At 41.9% G+C, this 19810-nt stretch overlaps 1 protein-coding gene across 1 annotated transcript; it reads right to left on the bottom strand.

The window, feature by feature from the left end:
* Nucleotides 1–360: 360 nt before the first annotated feature.
* LOC128648776 (poly(A)-specific ribonuclease PARN-like) lies at nt 361–2033 on the bottom strand. The gene is given in 2 exon segments (XM_053701644.1): nt 361–842; nt 845–2033. Coding segments are annotated over 2 exon segments (1671 nt in total).
* Between the last annotated feature and the right edge of the window lie 17777 nt (nt 2034–19810).

Raw genomic sequence — 19810 nt, 5'->3', positions numbered from 1 at the left:
GTCAGTTTCATTTTTTGGGAAAATGCATATGAATGAAATATTTTTCTTACCTAAAATTTTCAATTGACTTTTTTCCTTTAAACTGCGGGCTGTTAGGCTTGTGGGTGCAAAAAATGCTAGAATTTATTGCGTCATTTTTGGCGCAAGACTTTTTTGGCGAGAGATTGACGTTTGTCTGACGTCAATGACGTCATTTCCGGCGTCGTATTTGATGCCTGAAGTTTTCACGTAGTTGCGTCATTTTTGACTCTCGTGTTTGTTACAGACGTTTTTGGGGCCAAAAAATATGTGGGCGTCATACTTGCCGCCAGTTTTTTTACATTATTTAAGTCTCACTTTTTATAATAGAAAACCCTTTATTCAAGTGGTAAAGTACCTGGTTACATAAAAGTCCCTGTTTTGTGGAACATATGAGGAGTACTGTGTTTTTAACCTCTTCCTTTCCAAATCCCTCCACCCATCATCTGACCATTTTCTCTTCGCTCGGTTCTCTTCATTCTTTTTCTCCATATATTCAGCATACGTCTGGATCCGGTAGCTTTCAGCATACTTGCTGGTATTTACAGCTATTTGCACCTGCTCTGGCTGACTAAGTGATACGAATGCCGATATGTCATCTATCCACGATACCTGAATATTACCGAAGGCACTGAAGAGTTGGTAGAGATCACTTGTCTTCCACTCTTTTGGAAAAGCAACATGAAGAACATTGTCTCTTTTAGGCTGCAAGTCTGGACCTTCCAAATTTAGATATGGAATGTCCATGACCCGCATTAAAAACAGCTTGTTAAAAAATGGGCGGATGATCTTTGATCGCTCAGATATGTGGCTTATTGGGGGCTCAGGAACGTACCTAAATAGTTGGCCATTGAAATAAAGCACAGGCCTGTGATGTAGGCATCGTAGCCAGCCTCGTGCAATTGTTCTGTAGCCGTATTGTAACTTGGGAACCCATCTGAACTGTCAACTTTAGGGGGTGTGAAAGGAGCCTCTTTTAATCTCTTTTCCAGTTCGGCAAGGGATGTATTATAAATAATTTCCTTAAATGGTTGTGTACTGGCCATTAACTTGGTATCCAACACCCTTGGGAAGACGCAGTTAGTTACTTCTTTAAATTCATTTAAGTCATCCGGTAGCTGGCAGAAGAACTGATGTATTGTGTGCATGACATCGAGTAGCATGTTGTGACCGACCACAAGTTTACCAGAGGTTGAGATTGCGTGAATGATTCGAGAAAATCCCACAGCATCGTTTAACTCTTCCTGCTCTTTTTCTTGTTTTAACTGCTCAATCTTCTTCCGTTCATCTTCGTCCACCTTGCTGATCACAATATACCTCTCTTTCTTCTCTGACTCCAGCTTCTCTACATGAATGCCTCGTGGATATTTCCAGTTCAATGTCTGATAAATAAGTTTCCGCTGATATCCGGTGCAAGGTTCCATTTCCAAACTTTTTCTTTCATCTTTTAAAAACTCTTCTGCTTTTTCTACCATTTTCTCAATAAAACCTTTTTGCTCATCATTAACGGGAGTTTTTGGTGCATTAGGAGACACATAGGACATTGTGCTTGCTCCATTTGACTGAGATCGTTTGTCTTCATACTGATCTTGTAGTCTTTCCTCTTCTTGATTTAAATACGGAATTCCATTACGAAAAACTTTATTAAAATCAAAACCCTGGTTAGCTAGAAAGTCTATACTTGAGCTCTGACAAACAAACTTCTTATCTGGGGAATTTCTGTTGAAAGGCTTTGGGAAAATATAAAAATTGAAGCATTTCATTAAGTACTTTGATTCTGTGATATCAAATTTAAAAGTGCATAGACCAAACTGAAATAGTAAAAAGTCCATTGAGTGCTTTTTCAACTTCAAATACCGTTCTTCTGGTGTATCAAAACCATTTGTCAAAGTGCTAACAGATGGACCATCACTTATTCCTGAAAATTCTCCATCAATTGCCAAGAAGTCTGCCTCCTCAATCGCTAGATAAACTTTCTGTAAATTTTCCTTAAAATTGCTCCTGGTGACTTCCATCAAGTCTCACTTTTTAGTTGCTTCTGGTTTCTAGAGGCTTGTTCTGTTTGCATTATTTTCCCATTCCTGAAACTGTCATTTAAGGAATTTGATAATGTTGCTTTATATGTTGTTTTTCTATTACATATTGCAAGATATTCCAAAAGCTGTTCCTGTATCAGAAAATACTGTTGGATTCCTGATGATCTTTAGCTATGGTTTGTAATAAGTTATCATGATAAACTTTTACATGCAGAGTCCATTAGTATTTATGCATTATCTATTGCTATTCTTTTTACATCTAATGTACAAGATATACCTAGGAATCTATGAGAATGTTTTTCTGGTTATCCTAAAGGCTTTGTCTGACACCCCGCCTTCTAATAAAATGTATAGGTCTTTTTTAAACTTCTCATTTAGTTGATGAATTTTCAAATGACCGACAACATTCTAAATTATCCTTCTCTGATTATGTTGTTTCTCATTTAGAATATACTTCATCAGATATTTGACACTAACAAATCTACTTTTTTATTTTTAAATAGACTACATTCGTTGTTGAAAAGGTGTTGATTATATTGGATATTGAGGAATCTAGTTCTTTTGATTTAAGACTAGCTAACATTTAAATTCTGCTCATTATCCTCCTGTGGTTTCTTCAGAGGTTTTTTTCCCAGTTCATGATACTAGGGAATGGAATAGGCCTGGGACTTCTTTTATTCCTTCTTTAAGGTTTTTAAATTGTATCCTTTGCCGGCAGTTAGTTTAAAAGTTTTGAGGAAAGATCCCCAAAGTTAATGGGGCTATCTCTACTCTTGCTAAAACATACTACTATTCCTATAGAAAATAGTATTTATTTTTTTCCTTCAGATGGGAAACTTGTATCTTATTTAAGGAAAAATATTTCTCTTATATGGTGTATCCAGTCCACGGATTCATCCTTACTTGTGGGATATTCTCAATCCCTACAGGAAGTTGCAAAGACAGCACACAGCAAACCTGTCCATATAGCTCCCCTCAGGCTCCGCCCCCCCAGTCATTCTCTTTGCCGCTCTAACAAGTAGCATCTCCACGGGAGGGTAAAGAGTATGTGGTGTTAGATTTGTAGTTGTTTATTTCTTCAATCAAGAGTTTGTTATTTTAAAATAGTGCCGGTTTGTACTATTTACTCTGAGGCAGAAAGTGATGAAGATTTCTGCTGAGAGGAAAAAGATTTTAGCATGTTGTAACTAAAATCCATTGCTGTTCCCACGCAGGACTGTTGAGTACCAGAGAACTTCAGTTGGGGGGAACAGTTTGCAGGCTTAACTGCTTAAGGTATGCTCAGTAAATTTTTTCTAACAAGACCTGTTAATGCTAGAAGACTGATAGAAATCCCCATGTGGGAAGGTAAGCCATTTTCTGAGACGCAGTATAGAAGGATGGCTTCTGTGAAGGGCTTAAATACTGGTAGACACTGTGATGGGCTAAATCGATTACTTTATTAGTGTAATCTTATATTTATTCAAGTGTTTTTAGACGTTGGGAACACTTTTGGGGTTTTTATTACGCCTGGCATATTTTAAGACACCTAATCTGATTCAGGAAGGCCCCATAACTCTGGAATGAAGAGGGAGGGGGCCTCATTTCTCCAACATAGGTGTGTCCGGTCCACGGCGTCATCCTTACTTGTGGGATATTCTCTTCCCCAACAGGAAATGGCAAAGAGCCCAGCAAAGCTGGTCACATGATCCCTCCTAGGCTCCGCCTACCCCAGTCATTCTCTTTGCCGTTGTACAGGCAACATCTCCACGGAGATGGCTTAGAGTTTTTTAGTGTTTAACTGTAGTTTTTATTATTCAATCAAGAGTTTGTTATTTTGAAATAGTGCTGGTATGTACTATTTACTCAGAAACAGAAAAGAGATGAAGATTTCTGTTTGTATGAGGAAAATGATTTTAGCAACCGTCACTAAAATCCATGGCTGTTCCACACAGGACTGTTGAGAGCAATTAACTTCAGTTGGGGGAACAGTGAGCAGTCTCTTGCTGCTTGAGGTATGACACATTCTAACAAGACGATGTAGTGCTGGAAGCTGTCATTTTCCCTCTGGGATCCGGTAAGCCATGTTTATTACGATTGTAAATAAGGGCTTCAAAAAGGGCTTATTAAGACTGTAGACTTTTTTTGGGCTAAATCGATTGATTATTAACACATATTTAGCCTTGAGGAATCATTTTATCTGGGTATTTTGATATAATAATATCGGCAGGCACTGTTTTAGACACCTTATTCTTTAGGGGCTTTCCCAAAGCATAGGCAGAGCCTCATTTTCGCGCCGGTGTTGCGCACTTGTTTTTGAGAGGCATGGCATGCAGTCGCATGTGAGAGGAGCTCTGATACTTAGAAAAGACTTTCTGAAGGCGTCATTTGGTATCGTATTCCCCTTGGGGCTTGGTTGGGTCTCAGCAAAGCAGATACCAGGGACTGTAAAGGGGTTATAGTTCAAAACGGCTCCGGTTCCGTTATTTTAAGGGTTAAAGCTTCCAAATTTGGTGTGCAATACTTTTAAAGCTTTAAGACACTGTGGTGAAAATTTGGTGAATTTTGAACAATTCCTTCATGTTTTTTTCGCATTTGCAGTAATAAAGTGTGTTCAGTTTAAAATTTAAAGTGACAGTAACGGTTTTATTTTAAAACGTTTTTTGTACTTGTTATCAAGTTTATGCCTGTTTAACATGTCTGAACTACCAGATAGACTGTGTTCTGAATGTGGGGAAGCCAGAATTCCTATTCATTTAAATAAATGTGATTTATGTGACAATGACAATGATGCCCAAGATGATTCCTCAAGTGAGGGGAGTAAGCATGGTACTGCATCATTCCCTCCTTCGTCTACACGAGTCTTGCCCACTCAGGAGGCCCCTAGTACATCTAGCGCGCCAATACTCCTTACTATGCAACAATTAACGGCTGTAATGGATAATTCTGTCAAAAACATTTTAGCCAAAATGAACACTTATCAGCGTAAGCGCGACTGCTCTGTTTTAGATACTGAAGAGCATGACGACGCTGATATTAATATTTCTGAAGGGCCCCTAACTCAGTCTGATGGGGCCAGGGAGGTTTTGTCTGAGGGAGAAATTACTGATTCAGGGAACATTTCTCAACAAGCTGAACCTGATGTGATTGCATTTAAATTTAAGTTGGAACATCTCCGCATTCTGCTTAAGGAGGTATTATCCACTCTGGATGATTGTGACAAGTTGGTCATCCCAGAGAAACTATGTAAAATGGACAAGTTCCTAGAGGTGCCGGGGCTCCCAGAAGCTTTTCCTATACCCAAGCGGGTGGCGGACATTGTTAATAAAGAATGGGAAAGGCCCGGTATTCCTTTCGTCCCTCCCCCCATATTTAAAAAATTGTTTCCTATGGTCGACCCCAGAAAGGACTTATGGCAGACAGTCCCCAAGGTCGAGGGAGCGGTTTCCACTTTAAACAAACGCACCACTATACCCATAGAGGATAGTTGTGCTTTCAAAGATCCTATGGATAAAAAATTAGAAGGTTTGCTTAAAAAGATGTTTGTTCAGCAGGGTTACCTTCTACAACCAATTTCATGCATTGTCCCTGTCGCTACAGCCGCATGTTTCTGGTTCGATGAGCTGATAAAGGCGGTCGACAGTGATTCTCCTCCTTATGAGGAGATTATGGACAGAATCAATGCTCTCAAATTGGCTAATTCTTTCACCCTAGACGCCACTTTGCAATTGGCTAGGTTAGCGGCTAAGAATTCTGGGTTTGCTATTGTGGCGCGCAGAGCGCTTTGGTTGAAATCTTGGTCGGCTGATGCGTCTTCCAAGAACAAGCTACTTAACATTCCTTTCAAGGGGAAAACGCTGTTTGGCCCTGACTTGAAAGAGATTATCTCGGATATCACTGGGGGTAAGGGCCACGCCCTTCCTCAGGATCGGCCTTTCAAGGCAAAAAATAAACCTAATTTTCGTCCCTTTCGTAGAAACGGACCAGCCCAAAGTGCTACGTCCTCTAAGCAAGAGGGTAATACTTCTCAAGCCAAGCCAGCTTGGAGACCAATGCAAGGCTGGAACAAGGGAAAGCAGGCCAAGAAACCTGCCACTGCTACCAAGACAGCATGAAATGTTGGCCCCCGATCCGGGACCGGATCTGGTGGGGGGCAGACTCTCTCTCTTCGCTCAGGCTTGGGCAAGAGATGTTCTGGATCCTTGGGCGCTAGAAATAGTCTCCCAAGGTTATCTTCTGGAATTCAAGGGACTTCCCCCAAGGGGGAGGTTCCACAGGTCTCAGTTGTCTTCAGACCACATAAAAAGACAGGCATCCTTACATTGTGTAGAAGACCTGTTAAAAATGGGAGTGATTCATCCCGTTCCATTAAGAGAACAAGGGATGGGGTTCTACTCCAATCTGTTTATAGTTCCCAAAAAAGAGGGAACGTTCAGACCAATCTTAGATCTCAAGATCTTAAACAAGTTTCTCAAGGTTCCATCGTTCAAGATGGAAACCATTCGAACTATTCTTCCTTCCATCCAGGAAGGTCAATTCATGACCACGGTGGATTTAAAGGATGCGTATCTACATATTCCTATCCACAAGGAACATCATCGGTTCCTGAGGTTCGCATTCCTGGACAGACATTACCAGTTCGTGGCGCTTCCTTTCGGATTAGCCACTGCTCCAAGGATTTTCACAAAGGTACTAGGGTCCCTTCTAGCTGTGCTAAGACCAAGGGGCATTGCTGTAGTACCTTACTTGGACGACATTCTGATTCAAGCGTCGTCCCTTCCTCAAGCAAAGGCTCACACGGACATTGTCCTGGCCTTTCTCAGATCTCACGGATGGAAAGTGAACGTGGAAAAGAGTTCTCTATCTCCGTCAACAAGGGTTCCTTTCTTGGGAACAATAATAGACTCCTTAGAAATGAGGATTTTTCTGACAGAGGCCAGAAAAACAAAACTTCTAGACTCTTGTCGGATACTTCATTCCGTTCCTCTTCCTTCCATAGCTCAGTGCATGGAAGTGATCGGGTTGATGGTAGCGGCAATGGACATAGTTCCTTTTGCACGCATTCATCTAAGACCATTACAACTGTGCATGCTCAGTCAGTGGAATGGGGACTATACAGACTTGTCTCCGAAGATACAAGTAAATCAGAGGACCAGAGACTCACTCCGTTGGTGGCTGTCCCTGGACAACCTGTCACGAGGGATGACATTCCGCAGACCAGAGTGGGTCATTGTCACGACCGACGCCAGTCTGATGGGCTGGGGCGCGGTCTGGGGATCCCTGAAAGCTCAGGGTCTTTGGTCTCGGGAAGAATCTCTTCTACCGATAAATATTCTGGAACTGAGAGCGATATTCAATGCTCTCAAGGCTTGGCCTCAGCTAGCGAGGGCCAAGTTCATACGGTTTCAATCAGACAACATGACAACTGTTGCGTACATCAACCATCAGGGGGGAACAAGGAGTTCCCTGGCGATGGAAGAAGTGACCAAAATCATTCTATGGGCGGAGTCTCACTCCTGCCACCTGTCTGCTATCCACATCCCAGGAGTGGAAAATTGGGAAGCGGATTTTCTGATTCGTCAGACATTGCATCCGGGGGAGTGGGAACTCCATCCGGAAATCTTTGCCCAAGTCACTCAGCTGTGGGGCATTCCAGACATGGATCTGATGGCCTCTCGTCAGAACTTCAAAGTTCCTTGCTACGGGTCCAGATCCAGGGATCCCAAGGCGGCTCTAGTGGATGCACTAGTAGCACCTTGGACCTTCAAACTAGCTTATGTGTTCCCGCCGTTTCCTCTCATCCCCAGGCTGGTAGCCAGGATCAATCAGGAGAGGGCGTCGGTGATCTTGATAGCTCCTGCGTGGCCACGCAGGACTTGGTACGCAGATCTGGTGAATATGTCATCGGCTCCTCCTTGGAAGCTACCTTTGAGACGAGACCTTCTTGTTCAGGGTCCGTTCGAACATCCGAATCTGGTTTCACTCCAGCTGACTGCTTGGAGATTGAACGCTTGATCTTATCGAAGCGAGGATTCTCAGATTCTGTTATCGATACTCTTGTTCAGGCCAGAAAGCCTGTAACTAGAAAGATTTACCACAAAATTTGGAAAAAATATATCTGTTGGTGTGAATCTAAAGGATTCCCTTGGGACAAGGTTAAGATTCCTAGGATTCTATCCTTCCTTCAAGAAGGATTGGAAAAAGGATTATCTGCAAGTTCCCTGAAGGGACAGATTTCTGCCTTGTCTGTGTTACTTCACAAAAAGCTGGCCGCTGTGCCAGATGTTCAAGCCTTTGTTCAGGCTCTGGTTAGAATTAAGCCTGTTTACAAACCTTTGACTCCTCCTTGGAGTCTCAATTTAGTTCTTTCAGTTCTTCAGGGGGTTCCGTTTGAACCCTTGCATTCCGTTGATATTAAGTTATTATCTTGGAAAGTTTTGTTTTTAGTTGCAATTTCTTCTGCTAGAAGAGTTTCAGAATTATCTGCTCTGCAGTGTTCTCCTCCTTATCTGGTGTTCCATGCAGATAAGGTGGTTTTACGTACTAAACCTGGTTTTCTTCCAAAAGTTGTTTCTAACAAAAACATTAACCAGGAGATTATCGTACCTTCTCTGTGTCCGAAACCAGTTTCAAAGAAGGAACGTTTGTTGCACAATTTGGATGTTGTTCGCGCTCTAAAATTCTATTTAGATGCTACAAAGGATTTTAGACAAACATCTTCCTTGTTTGTTGTTTATTCAGGTAAAAGGAGAGGTCAAAAAGCAACTTCTACCTCTCTCTCTTTTTGGATTAAAAGCATCATCAGATTGGCTTACGAGACTGCCGGACGGCAGCCTCCCGAAAGAATCACAGCTCATTCCACTAGGGCTGTGGCTTCCACATGGGCCTTCAAGAACGAGGCTTCTGTTGATCAGATATGTAGGGCAGCGACTTGGTCTTCACTGCACACTTTTACCAAATTTTACAAGTTTGATACTTTTGCTTCTTCTGAGGCTATTTTTGGGAGAAAGGTTTTGCAAGCCGTGGTGCCTTCCATTTAGGTGACCTGATTTGCTCCCTCCCTTCATCCGTGTCCTAAAGCTTTGGTATTGGTTCCCACAAGTAAGGATGACGCCGTGGACCGGACACACCTATGTTGGAGAAAACAGAATTTATGTTTACCTGATAAATTACTTTCTCCAACGGTGTGTCCGGTCCACGGCCCGCCCTGGTTTTTTTAATCAGGTCTGATAATTTATTTTCTTTAACTACAGTCACCACCGGACACACTGTTGGAGAAAGTAATTTATCAGGTAAACATAAATTCTGTTTTTCGCGCCTCAGTTGCGCAGTTGTTTGGCAAGGCATCTTCATGCAGCTTCACGTGTAGAGTCCTGAGAGTAACAGGAGGACTTCAGGGAGGCTTATTTTCTTCTACAAATAACCCAAAAGGAAGGTAGGGCCACAGCAAAGACGGTGGCACCGTGCTGTAGTGTGTTAAACCGGTAGTTTACTTAAATTTGCTCCCTTTTGGGCAATAAGGGGTTAAATGATTTGAAAATTTGTGTGCAATCATTTCAAGGCATTGGGATCATGTGGTGAAAATTTCATAAAGATCGGATGTTTTTTGGTGATTTGGTAAAAAAGTGTGTGCTTTTTATTATTTAAAGACACAGTAACCTTTTTTCAAAAAGTTACTTTTACTGTATTGTAGTGCTGTCTAAGTCTGTCAAACATGTCTGAGTCTTCAGATAGACCTTGTTCTTTATGTTTAAAGCCATGGCGGTACCCCCATTGCTTTTGTGTTTAAAGTGTGCTAAAACATCTAAGCATTTTAAAGACCATGCAGTGACACTTAAAAATGTAGCCCAAGATGATTCTTTAACGGAAAGTAATGAGGATAGTCCTCCTTCCTCTCCTCATGTGTCAACACCAGTTACGCCCGCGCAAGCGATGCCTAGTACCTCAAGCGCATTGGCCCCTATTACTTTACAACAATTAGCAGCAGTAATGGATAATTCCCTTGCAGCATTTTTATCCAAACTGCCAGTTTTTCCTAAAAAGCGCGATAGCTCAGTTTTAAATACAGAGGATGAGCAATCAGAAGCTTTGGATGATTTATCTGTAGTACCCTCACAACACTCAGAAGTAGCAGTGAGGGACGGTCTGTCTGAGGGAGAAATTTCTGACACAGGAAAAGTTTCTCAGCGGGCAGAGTCAGATTCCTTAGCATTTAAATTTAAGCTGGAACACCTCCGCGTCCTGCTTAAGGAGGTTTTAGCTACGCTGGATGATTGTGACCCCATGGTGGTCCCAGAAAAACTGTGTAAAATGGACAGGTTTTTAGAGGTCCCTGTATACACTGAGGCATTTCCGATCCCAAAGAGGGTGGCGGATATTGTGACTAGGGAGTGGGAGAGACCAGGTGTACCCTTTGTTCCCCCCATCTTTAAGAAAATGTTCCCCATAAACGACCCCAGGCGGGACGCGTGGCAAACAGTCCCTAAGGTAGAGGGAGCTGTTTCAACTCTTACTAAGCGTACAACTATACCAATAGAGGACATTTGTGCTTTCAAAGATCCTATGGATAAAAAATTTGAAGGATTGCTGAAGAAAATATTTGTTCAGCAAGGTTTTCTTCTTCAACCAATTGCCTGCATTATTCCGGTAACTACTGCAGCGGCATTTTGGTTTGAGGTTCTGGAGGAGTCGCTCCAGAGGGAGACTTCATACGACGAGGTCATGGATAGAATTCATGCTCTAAAGCTGGCTAATTCTTTTATCACTGATGCCGCTTTCCAATTAGCTAAGTTAGCGGCGAAAAACTCAGGTTTTGCCATCATGGCGCGAAGAGCGCTTTGGCTCAAATCGTGGTCGGCGGATGTGTCGTCCAAAACGAAACTGTTAAATATTCCTTTCAAGGGGAAAACCCTATTTGGCCCAGAGCTGAAAGAAATTATTTCGGATATCACTGGGGGAAAGGGCCATGCCCTTCCACAAGATAGGCCGTTTAAGGCCAAAAACAAGGCTAATTTTCGCTCCTTTCGCAACTTCAGGAGCGGACCTGCTACAACCTCTGCTGCCGCAAAGCAAGATAACGCTTCACAGCCCAAAGCAACCTGGAAACCCTTGCAGGGCTGGAATAAGGGTAAACAGGCCAAGAAGCCTGCTCCTGCTACCAAGACAGCATGAAGGGGTAGCCCCCGATCCGGGACCGGATCTAGTAGAGGGCAGACTTTCTCGCTTTGCTCAGGCTTGGGCAAGAGATGTTCCAGATCCCTGGGCATTAGAAATAGTTGCTCAGGGGTACCTTCTAGAATTCAAGGATTCTCCCCCAAGGGGAAGGTTCCACATTTCTCGTTTGTCTTCAGACCAAACAAAGAAACAGGCATCTTACGCTGTGTAGAAGATCTACTAAAAATGGGAGTGATACACCCAGTTCCAATTGCAGAACAAGGACTGGGCTTTTACTCAAACCTGTTCGTAGTTCCCAAAAAGGAAGGAACTTTCAGGTCAATCCTGGATCTAAAAATTCTAAACAAATTCCTCAGAGTTCCGTCTTTCAAGATGGAAACCATTCGGACAATCTTGCCAATGATCCAGGAAGGTCAATATATGACTACCGTGGATCTAAAGGATGCGTACCTACATATTCCTATCCACAAAGATCACCATCAGTTCCTAAGGTTCACCTTTCTGGACAAACATTACCAGTTTGTGGCCCTTCCTTTCGGGTTGGCCACCGCTCCCAGAATTTTCACAAAGGTGCTAGGGTCCCTTCTAGCGGTACTAAGACCGCGGGGCATTGCAGTAGCACCTTACTTAGACGACATCTTAATACAGGCGTCGTCTTTTCACAGAGCCAAGGCTCATACGGACATTGTTCTGGCCTTTCTAAGGTCTCACGGGTGGAAGGTGAACGTAGAAAAGAGTTCTCTGTCCCCGCTCACAAGGGTTCCCTTCCTGGGAACACTAATAGACTCGGTAGAAATGAAAATCTTTCTGACAGAGGTCAGGAAGTCAAAACTGTTGAATTCTTGCCGAGTTCTTCATTCCATTCCTCGGCCTTCTGTGGCTCAGTGCATGAAGGTAATTGGTTTAATGGTTGCGGCAATGGACGTAGTCCCTTTTGCCCGAATTCATCTCAGACCACTGCAACTGTGCATGCTCAAACAGTGGAATGGGGATTATGCAGATTTATCGCCTCAAATACAAATGGACCAGAAAACCAGAGACTCTCTTCTCTGGTGGTTGTCTCAGGATCACCTGGCTCAGGGAATGAGTTTCCGCAGACCGGAGTGGATCATTGTCACGACCGATGCCAGTCTGTTAGGCTGGGGTGCAGTCTGGGACTCCCTGAAAGCTCAGGGTCTATGGTCTCGGGAAGAATCTCTTCTCCTGATAAACATTTTGGAGCTGACAGCGATATTCAATACGCTCCAGGCGTGGCCTCAACTAGCGGAGGCCAAATTCATCAGATTTCAGTCGGACAACATCACGACTGTAGCGTACATCAATCATCAGGGAGGAACAGAGAGTTCCCTAGCGATGAAGGAAGTATCCAAGATCATCAAATGGGCAGAGGATCACTCCTGCCATCTATCTGCAATTCACATCCCAGGGGTAGACAACTGGGAGGCGGATTTTCTAAGTCGTCAGACTTTCCATCCGGGGGAGTGGGAACTCCACCCGGAGGTTTTTGCTCAGCTGACCCAGCTATGGGGCACTCCAGAATTGGATTTGATGGCGTCCCGTCAGAACGCCAAACTTCCCCTTTACGGATCCAGATCCAGGGATCCCAAGGCGGCATTGATAGATGCATTAATAGCGCCTTGGTCATTCAGTCTAGCTTATGTCTTTCCACCGTTTCCTCTTCTCCCTCGGCTAGTAGCCAGAATCAAACAAGAGAAGGCTTCTGTAATTCTGATAGCACCTGCGTGGCCACGCAGGACTTGGTATGCAGACCTAGTGGACACCATGGAAACTGCCATCGAGGCAGGATCTTCTAATTCCAGGTCCTTTCAAGCATCCAAATCTAGTTTCTCTGCAACTGACTGCTTGGAGATTGAACGCTTAATTCTAGCTAAGCGTGGTTTCTCTGAATCAGTTATAGATACTCTGATACAGGCCAGAAAGCCTGTCACCAGGAAAATTTACCATAAGATATGGCGGAAATATCTTTGTTGGTGTGAATCCAAGGGTTACTCATGGAGTAAGGTTAGGATTCCAAGGATATTGTCTTTTCTCCAAGAAGGTTTGGAGAAAGGTCTGTCAGCTAGTTCCTTAAAGGGACAGATATCTGCTCTGTCTATCCTGTTACACAAGCGTCTGGCAGCTGTACCAGACGTTCAGGCGTTTGCACAGACCCTAGTTAGAATCAAGCCTGTCTTCAGACCTGTGGCTCCTCCATGGAGTCTAAATTTAGTTCTTTCAGTTCTTCAAGGGGTTCCTTTGAACCTTTGCATTCCATAGATATTAAGTTATTATCTTGGAAAGTTTTGTTTCTAGTAGTTATTTCTTCTGCTCGAAGAGTTTCTGAATTGTCTGCTTTGCAGTGTAATTCACCCTATCTGGTGTTCCATGCAGATAAGGTGGTCTTGCGTACTAAACCTGGTTTCCTTCCAAAAGTGGTTTCTAATAAGAATATTAACCAGGAAATCATTGTTCCTTCTCTGTGCCCTAATCCAGTTTCTAAGGCGGAACGACTGTTGCACAATCTTGATGTGGTTCGTGCTTTAAAATTCTATTTAAAAGCAACTAAAGATTTCAGACAAACATCATCCTTGTTTGTTGTCTATTCTGGTAAGAGGAGAGGTCAAAAAGCGACTGCTACCTCTCTTTCCTTCTGGCTGAAAAGCATCATCCGATTGGCCTATGAGACTGCTGGACAGCAGCCTCCTGAACGAATTACAGCTCATTCCACCAGAGCTGTGGCTTCCACATGGGCTTTCAAGAATGAGGCTTCTGTTGAACAGATTTGTAAGGCAGCGACTTGGTCTTCACTGCATACATTTGCCAAATTTTACAAATTCGATACTTTTGCTTCTTCGGAGGCTATTTTTGGGAGAAAGGTTTTGCAAGCAGTGGTGCCTTCCGTTTAAGTTACTGCCTTGTCCCTCCCTTCATCTGTGTTCTAAAGCTTTGGTATTGGTATCCCACAAGTAATGGATGAACCTGTGGACTGGATACACCTTACAAGAGAAAACAAAATTTATGCTTACCTGATAAATTTCTTTCTCTTGTGGTGTATCCAGTCCACGGCCCGCCCTGTCACTTTAAGGCAGGTGTTTTTATTTTTAAAACTACAGTCACCACTGCACCCTATAGTTTCTCCTTTTTCTCCTAACCGTCGGTCGAATGACTGGGGGGGCGGAGCCTGAGGGGAGCTATATGGACAGCTTTGCTGTGTGCTCTCTTTGCCACTTCCTGTAGGGATTGAGAATATCCCACAAGTAAGGATGAATCCGTGGACTGGATACACCGTAAGAGAAAGTAATTTATCAGGTAAGCATAAATTCTGTTTTTATTTCAGGTCCTTTTCTTAGGCCTGCAATTTATTTGGCTGATGTTGCAAATGCTTCAACTTTCTGGTTGGGTACTTTAGTGCAACAAGTATCGGATTATGATTTGTTTTAGCATTGTTAAGTTGATCAACATGCTAATAATTTCATTTGTGTCGTCATTTTTTTGATATTTTCACAATTGAGGTTAAATCTATGTCTTTAGCTATTTTTAGCTAGAAGAACTTTGTGACTTAATCTTGGAATGCTAATTTGATTTCTAAAATCCATATTTCTTTTTTTCCAAGGTAAGCAACTATTTGGTTCAAAATTGGAGTCAATTTTTTTTCAAACTGTTACTCTGGGGAAGGGAGTTTTTTGTTGCTTCAAGATTGAGTTCTAAGAGTAAATCTTAAGCTTATATTAGTTTGTTCTTAATAGGGAACGGAATCCTAATTCTTCCCCAAGTAACATGTTCATAATTGGAAGCTTTCTTCAACATTGAATGAATTTAAGCTATTTAAAAGATCAAAGTCAGCCCCCCAAATTTGCATGTAGGTGCGGTTTTTTATTCCAGCTTAGCTGGTAAGGGGCAGGTTAAGACTTTTTTTTTTTTTAAATTTGTTTGGTTCAATTCGGTCCAAACTTCTTAGATTGGGGTACTAAATAGGATTCAGAGTAAAACCGCCTGTGAGAAGTTTTTTTCTCTCTAGCATGTTCCAGCTATTCCAGTAAAGGCTCACACTTTTCTGAAGTATGTTTCAGACCTGTATGCGTTGGGTACTTGTGAGGCGCGGCTGGTTACCCGTTGGGGTCTCAAGGCGCTGCTCAGACCTGGAGTTATCTGGGGTATTCATACCAGTTCCATTTCAGGAACAGGGTTTGGGGTTTTGTTCAAAACTATTCATTGTCCCAAAGATAAAAAATCTTTTTGATTTGTCATCTAAGAGTTCCTTCTTTCAGAATGGTGTTTATATGGTCTATTCTGCCTTTTTGGTCAGTAAGGGCATTATTTGTTTACAATAGATGCATATCTTCTTCTTCTGTTTTCATTCAGATTATTTTCATTTTCTGAGATTCTCTTTTTTTGACAAGCATTACCAATTTGTTGCTTTTCCTTCTGGTCTAGCGACAGCTCTGAGAATCTTTTCAAGGTTCTCAGTGTTTCCTTATTTGGACGATCTCGTGGTACTGGCTCATTCTTTTCGTTCTCCAGAATTTCATACGATTCAACTTTTGTTGTTTCTTCTAAGACATGGTTGGAGGATCTTTTTATCAAAAGATCCTTGATTGCTCAAACAAGGGTCACCTTTTTTAGGTTTCCAGATAGATTGTGTCAATGTCTTTGTCTCTAACAGACAGGAGACAATTATATTGGGTTCAGTTTGTCGGAACCTTCAGTCTCTATTATTTCCTTCAGTAGCTATATGCATGGAAGTTTTAGGACTCATGGCTGCAGCATTGGATTTGATTCCCTTTGCTCATTTTCATATGAAACCTTTCCAGTTTTTTATGCTGAATTAATGGTACAGGGATTCTAGGATATCATTTTTAATATCTTTGAATTCCAATGTTCAACTATCTTTTGACTTGGTGGTTAGATCACCATCATATAGTTCTACGGGTCTCTTCGATTCATCCAACCTTGACCTTGATCACTACTTTTAGGTTGGGAGGCTGTCTGGGGATCTCTGTCAGCACAAGGGGTTTGGAAATCTCAGGAGACGAGATTACCATTCAATGTTTTGGAACTCCGTGCATTCTCAGAGTTTGTCAGTTTTGGCTTCTTTTTGAAGAGAGAGACGTTATTGTTTTTCAGACAGACAATGTCACAACTGTGGCGTATGTCAATCATCAGGGTGGGACTCTCAGTCCTTAGGCTGTGAAAGAAGTATCTTGGATACTTGCTTGGGCTAAATCCAGCTCCTGTCTAATTTCTGTGTTCCATATCCCAGGTTTAGACAATTGGGAAGCGGATTATCTATGTCAATCAAGCTTTACATCCGGGAGAATGGTCTCTTTACCCAGATGTGTTTTTTCAAATTGTTCAGATGTGAGGGTTTCCAGTATTAGTTCTGATGGCATCTCATCTAAACAAGAAAACTTCCCAGGTACCTATTCAGGTCCGGGGATCCTCAGGCGGAAGTAGTGTATGCATTGACACTTCCTTGGAGTTATCAATCTGCCTATATTTTTGCTCCTTCTGGTTCTTCTTTTTAAGAGTGATTTTTCAAAATCATTATGGAGCAATCGTTTGTGCTGCTGGTGGCTCCAGCATGGTCGCTCAGGTTTTTGGTATATGGTTCTTGTTCGGATGTCCAGTTGCCAACCTTGGTCACTTCCATTTAGGCCAGACCTTAAGATTCGTTTTTTTCCGTCAGGAAATCAAATTATTAAATTTGATGGTATTGAAATTAAAACGTTTACGGCTAGATTTAGAGTTTTGTCGGTAAGGACCCGCGTAGCTAACGATGGCTTTTTTCTGGCCGCACCTTTAAAATAACTCTGGTATTGAGAGTCCACAGAATGGCTGCGTTAGGCTCTAAAAAAGGAGCGTAGAGCATATTTAACGCCACTGCAACTCTCGATACCAGAGTTGCTTACGGACGCGGCCAGCCTCAAAAACGTGCTCGTGCACGATTCCCCCATAGGAAACAATGGGGCTGTTTGAGTTGAAAAAAAACCTAACACCTGCAAAAAAGCCGCGTTCAGCTCCTAACGCAGCCCCATTGTTTGCTATGGGGAAACATTTCCTACGTCTGCACCTAACACTCTAACATGTACCCCGAGTCTAAACACCCCTAACCTTACACTTATTAACCCCTATTCTGCCGCCCCCGCTTTCGCTGACCCCTGTATATTATTTTTAACCCCTAATCTGCCGCTCCGTAAACCGCCGCTACTTACATTATCCCTATGTACCCCTAATCTGCTGCCCCTAACACCGCCGACCCCTATATTATATTTATTAACCCCTAATCTGCCGAGCGGACCTGAGCGCTACTATAATAAAGTTATTAACCCCTAATCCGCCTCACTAACCCTATAATAAATAGTATTAACCCCTAATCTGCCCTCCCTAACATCGCCGACACCTAACTTCAATTATTAACCCCTAATCTGCCGACTGGAGCTCACCGCTATTCTAATAAATGGATTAACCCCTAAAGCTAAGTCTAACCCTAACACTAACACCCCCCTAAGTTAAATATAATTTTAATCTAACGAATTTAATTAACTCTTATTAAATAAATTATTCCTATTTAAAGATAAATAATTACCTGTAAAATAAACCCTAATATAGCTACAATATAAATTATAATTATATTATAGCTATTTTATGATTAATATTTATTTTACAGGTAACTTTGTAATTATTTTAACCAGGTACAATAGCTATTAAATAGTTAAGAACTATTTAATAGCTAAAATAGTTAAAATAATTACAAATTTACCTGTAAAATAAATCCTAACCTAAGTTACAATTAAACCTAACACTACACTATCAATAAATAAATTAAATACAATATCTACAAATAAATACAATGAAATAAACTAACTAAAGTACAAAAAATAAAAAAGAACTAAGTTACAAAAAATAAAAAAATATTTACAAACATAAGAAATATATTACAACAATTTTAAACTAATTACACCTACTCTAAGCCCCCTAATAAAATAACAAAGCCCCCTAAAATAAAAAAATGCCCTACCCTATTCTAAATTACTAAAGTTCAAAGCTCTTTTACCTTACAAGCCCTGAACAGGGACCTTTGCGGGGCATGCCCCAAGAAGTTCAGCTCTTTTGCCTGTAAAAAAAAAAACGTACAATACCCCCCCCCCAACATTACAACCCACCACCCACATACCCCTAATCTAACCCAAACCCCCCTTAAATAAACCTAACACTAAGCCCCTGAAGATCTCCCTACCTTGAGTCGTCTTCACCCAGCCGAGCCAAATTCTTCATCCAAGTGGAGCAAGAAGAGGTCCTCCATCCGGTAGAAGTCTTCATCCAAGCGGGGCAGAAGAGGTCTTCCATCCGATTGAAGTCTTCATCCAAGAGGCATCTTCTATCGTCATCCATCCGGAGTGCAGCGGCAGCATCCTGAAGACCTCCGACGCGGAACATCCATCCTGGCCGACGACTGAACGACGAATGACGGTTCCTTTAAATGACGTTATCCAAGATGGCGTCCCTCGAATTCCGATTGGCTGATAGGATTCTATCAGCCAATCGGAATTAAGGTAGGAAAAATCTGATTGGCTGATTGAATCAGCCAATCAGATTGAGCTCGCATTCTATTGGCTGATCGGAACAGCCAATAGAATGCAAGCTCAATCTGATTGGCTGATTGGATCAGCCAATCGGATTGAACTTTATTCTGATTAGCTGATTCCATCAGCCAATCAGAATATTCCTACCTTAATTCCGATTGGCTGATAGAATCCTATCAGCCAATCGGAATTCGAGGGACGCCATCTTGGATGACGTCATTTAAAGGAACCGTCATTCGTCGTTCAGTAGTCGGCCAGGATGGATGTTCCGCGTCGGAGGTCTTCAGGATGCTGCCGCTCCACTCCGGATGGATGACGATAGAAGATGCCTCTTGGATGAAGACTTCAATCGGATGGAAGACCTCTTCTGCTCCGCTTGGATGAAGACTTCTACTGGATGGAGGACCTCTTCTTGCTCCGCTTGGATGAAGAATTTGGCTCGGTTGGGTGAAGACGACTCAAGGTAGGGAGATCTTCAGGGGCTTAGTGTTAGGTTTATTTAAGGGGGGTTTGGGTTAGATTAGGGGTATGTGGGTGGTGGGTTGTAATGTTGGGGGGGGGTATTGTATGTTTTTTTTTTACATGCAAAAGAGCTGAACTTCTTGGGGCATGCCCCGCAAAGGGCCCTGTTCAGGGCTGGTAAGGTAAAAGAGCTTTGAACTTTAGTAATTTAGAATAGGGTAGGGCATTTTTTTATTTTGGGGGGATTTGTTATTTTATTAGGGGGCTTAGAGTAGGTGTAATTAGTTTAAAATTCTTGTAATATATTTCTAATGTTTGTAAATATTTTTTTATTTTTTGTAACTTAGTTCTTTTTTATTTTTTGTACTTTAGTTAGTTTATTTCATTGTATTTATTTGTAGATATTGTATTTAATTTATTTATTGATAGTGTAGTGTTAGGTTTAATTGTAGATAATTATAGGTATTTTATTTAATTAATTTATTGATAGTGTAGTGTTAGGTTTAATTGTAACTTAGGTTAGGATTTATTTTACAGGTAAATTTGTAATTATTTTAA

Source organism: Bombina bombina, chromosome 1 (genome assembly GCF_027579735.1).
Source record: "Bombina bombina isolate aBomBom1 chromosome 1, aBomBom1.pri, whole genome shotgun sequence".
Taxonomy (NCBI): Eukaryota; Metazoa; Chordata; class Amphibia; order Anura; family Bombinatoridae; genus Bombina; species Bombina bombina.
The sequence above is the reverse complement of the archived record's forward strand: the minus strand, read 5'-3'. Positions and strand labels throughout refer to the sequence as shown.